Source organism: Corvus brachyrhynchos, unplaced genomic scaffold, assembly GCF_000691975.1.
Source record: "Corvus brachyrhynchos isolate BGI_N302 unplaced genomic scaffold, ASM69197v1 scaffold101, whole genome shotgun sequence".
Classification (NCBI taxonomy): domain Eukaryota; kingdom Metazoa; phylum Chordata; class Aves; order Passeriformes; family Corvidae; genus Corvus; species Corvus brachyrhynchos.
The window spans coordinates 22538921-22541407 of NW_008237239.1; the positions used below are offsets into that span (position 1 = coordinate 22538921).

General features: G+C 53.0%; 1 protein-coding gene across 1 annotated transcript in view; it reads left to right on the top strand.

Annotated features, from left to right (window-relative positions):
• Window positions 1–2487, top strand: part of ITPKB (inositol-trisphosphate 3-kinase B) — a 68114-nt gene that overhangs the window by 1559 nt on the left and 64068 nt on the right. Inside the window, exon 2 of the mRNA XM_008630564.2 lies at window positions 7–675. Coding sequence (XP_008628786.2) covers window positions 7–675 — 669 coding nt within the window. The remainder of the gene's footprint in view (window positions 1–6; window positions 676–2487) is intronic.

Genomic DNA, 2487 nt, shown 5'->3' on the forward strand with positions numbered 1-2487 from the left:
CGGGGCAGCCGAGGCGAAGAGGGACAGCCAGGACCCCCCATGGCACGTCAGCTTCAACGGGAGCTGCACAATGTGCAGGTGAACCAGAAAGTGGGGCTCTTCGAGGCACACATCCAGGCACACAGCTCTGCTCTCCAGCCACCCCGGAGCCCCCAGCTAGCCCGGCCCCATCCAGCCAGCCCCACGGCGCCAGTGGTGGCACTTGGAACTGGACCCCGGCTGCGAGCCCACGGGGAGAGCAAGGCCCCTGATGCTGGTGGGGTGCAAGTTTGTCTGAGCACTGCAGAGCCCTCCAGGAGCCCACTCACTCCGGCAGTGATGGTGGTCCCAGCTGCAGGGCAGGCAGAGAGCAGCAGCCCCCTGGAGCAGTCAGGGCCTGCACCACGGCAAGAGGAGGTGGTGGTGGCCCCCACAGGACTTAAGGGCCAGCACCCAGCCATTGGCGGAAGCATCCCTGCCGTCATCGTCACGGACCTGGGGGGCCCGGAGGAGGAGGCGGGCGCCGTGCCCCCTGGCAGCCTGCCCGTCCGGAAGCTCTCATCATCCTCAGCATCTTCCACTGGCTTCTCCTCGTCCTGGGAGGAGTCCGAGGAGGACATCTCCAGTGACCCCGAGCGCACCCTGGACCAGACCCCGGCCTTCCTGCAGACCCTGGACCAGCAGAAGCCCCGAGTGGTGAGTCTTGCACCAGCCCTGGTGAGGTGGGGTGAGGGGTGGGGGCATCCCCGCTCCAAGGCACAGCTGCAGCAGGAGGGCAGAGGTCTGATGCAGCAGAGTTCTGCAGAGAAACTTTACATGTGCTCAGTGGTGCTTGCTGTCCCTCACATGAAAAGCTTTCAGACTTGGGAGAGGGGTTCCTAGTCGGAAAATCCTCACACAAGAGAGCAGTGGTACCTGTTTCATTGTGCGCAGTCCTTGCAGAGCTTCCCTGGTGCTGGAAAGCTGCCTGCCAGCATGCTTAAAATACATCCATGGACTGCAGCCTTCTGCTGACATGTGGTTATGAGCTTCAGTTTTATCTCAGCACAGCTTCCCTGGGTGCTGGAGGTTTCCCATGGTTTACATGAGCCTGAGGGAGAATTTATTTCCTCCCTGCAGTTGAAACTGTGTGGGCCAACTGTCTGTTCAGGTTTACACCAATGCCCATCACCGCAGCGTCTCTGTGTCTCTCACACAGAATCAAAATTCTCTAGAATTTCTGGTAATTCCCCTTTTGAATAAAACTTCTTGCTTGTGGGGTGTCTTATATTTTAGGTAAGTGTATTTTTATGGGGTATTTATATTAAGTTCATTTATTTCAGGATCTTTGTTGTGGAGCTGGTTGTGAGGCTTCAGGCGAGAGAAAGCATCAGTGTTGTGTTACCCTTAGACAAGAAAGGTCTCATAGAGGAGAGCTCTGAGGCGTTCTCCAAAGGCATGGGATAGTCATGGGATTTGTTGTGTCACTAGAGGAGTTCATTCCATGTCTGAGTGCATCCCACAGAGCGTGCTTTGCTCTGAGCTGTCACACCAGTTATCCAGAGGGCTTGGAACCACTTTAATCCAGTGCAGGGCACCCATCACAAGGTTCTCCAAACCAACACATGGTCTCTCCTATCATCCAGCTCTGAGACATTACATTGATTTGAGCCTAGCACTGGAGCCTCCCACTGACAAACCCTGAAACATGCAGGACAACCCAGTGGCTCCTTAGTTTAAATAAAGGCCCATCAACTTTAAGTGATGTGTTTCACTGTGTTTAACTTCCTGTAGACACATGGTAGTGAAACTCTTGCTGAACTCAATGACACGAGGAAAACTAGTTCAGAGAAACATCTAAGTGCAGGCATCAAATTTGGAAGAACTGAGACTGTGGTTTGTAAAACACTCAGCAGGCTGAAATAAGTATCTTTTCTTTTGTACTGCTTTTGTCCTATTCCAAGAATCCAGGCTCAGTTCTGCTCAGGATGGAGCAGCAGCTGAGTAAAAGCAGTTAATGAAGTTACTAGTCTGTAGTTCATCGTGTTTGCAGACAGTTTTGTGTTTTGGGGCTCTCAACTGATGAATCAGCTTGTTCCCTTTGGGAGCTGCTACAATCCCTCTGCTGATTAAATTCTGCTGATTTTATGTGCATGAGCTGTAGTAATCTCTGCTCCATTCTCTGCGTTAATGACTGTTCCTAGTGCCAGATCCCACTGATTTGCTGCTGAAAACAGTTCATTGATGGGCAGAAGCATGCCTGATGCTCCTGTGGAAAGCTTCCTGGAGCCTCAAGCTGAGTCTGCACAACCTCCCATGGCCTCCAGTGAGCTCAGCCAGGCTGGTGGCTCGGCAGTGAACAGGCAAGGCTCCTTTGTAGTGCTAAAAGGTCTGGATGAGAGCGAGCTCAGATCAGGTCTAAGATCAGAGCAGCTGCTGGGCTCCATGGGACTACTCAGGCTAAAGGAGAGGAAGATCTGGTCCAAAATACGTCAGGCAGCCTGTGGAGGTGCACTCGATTTTGTGTTT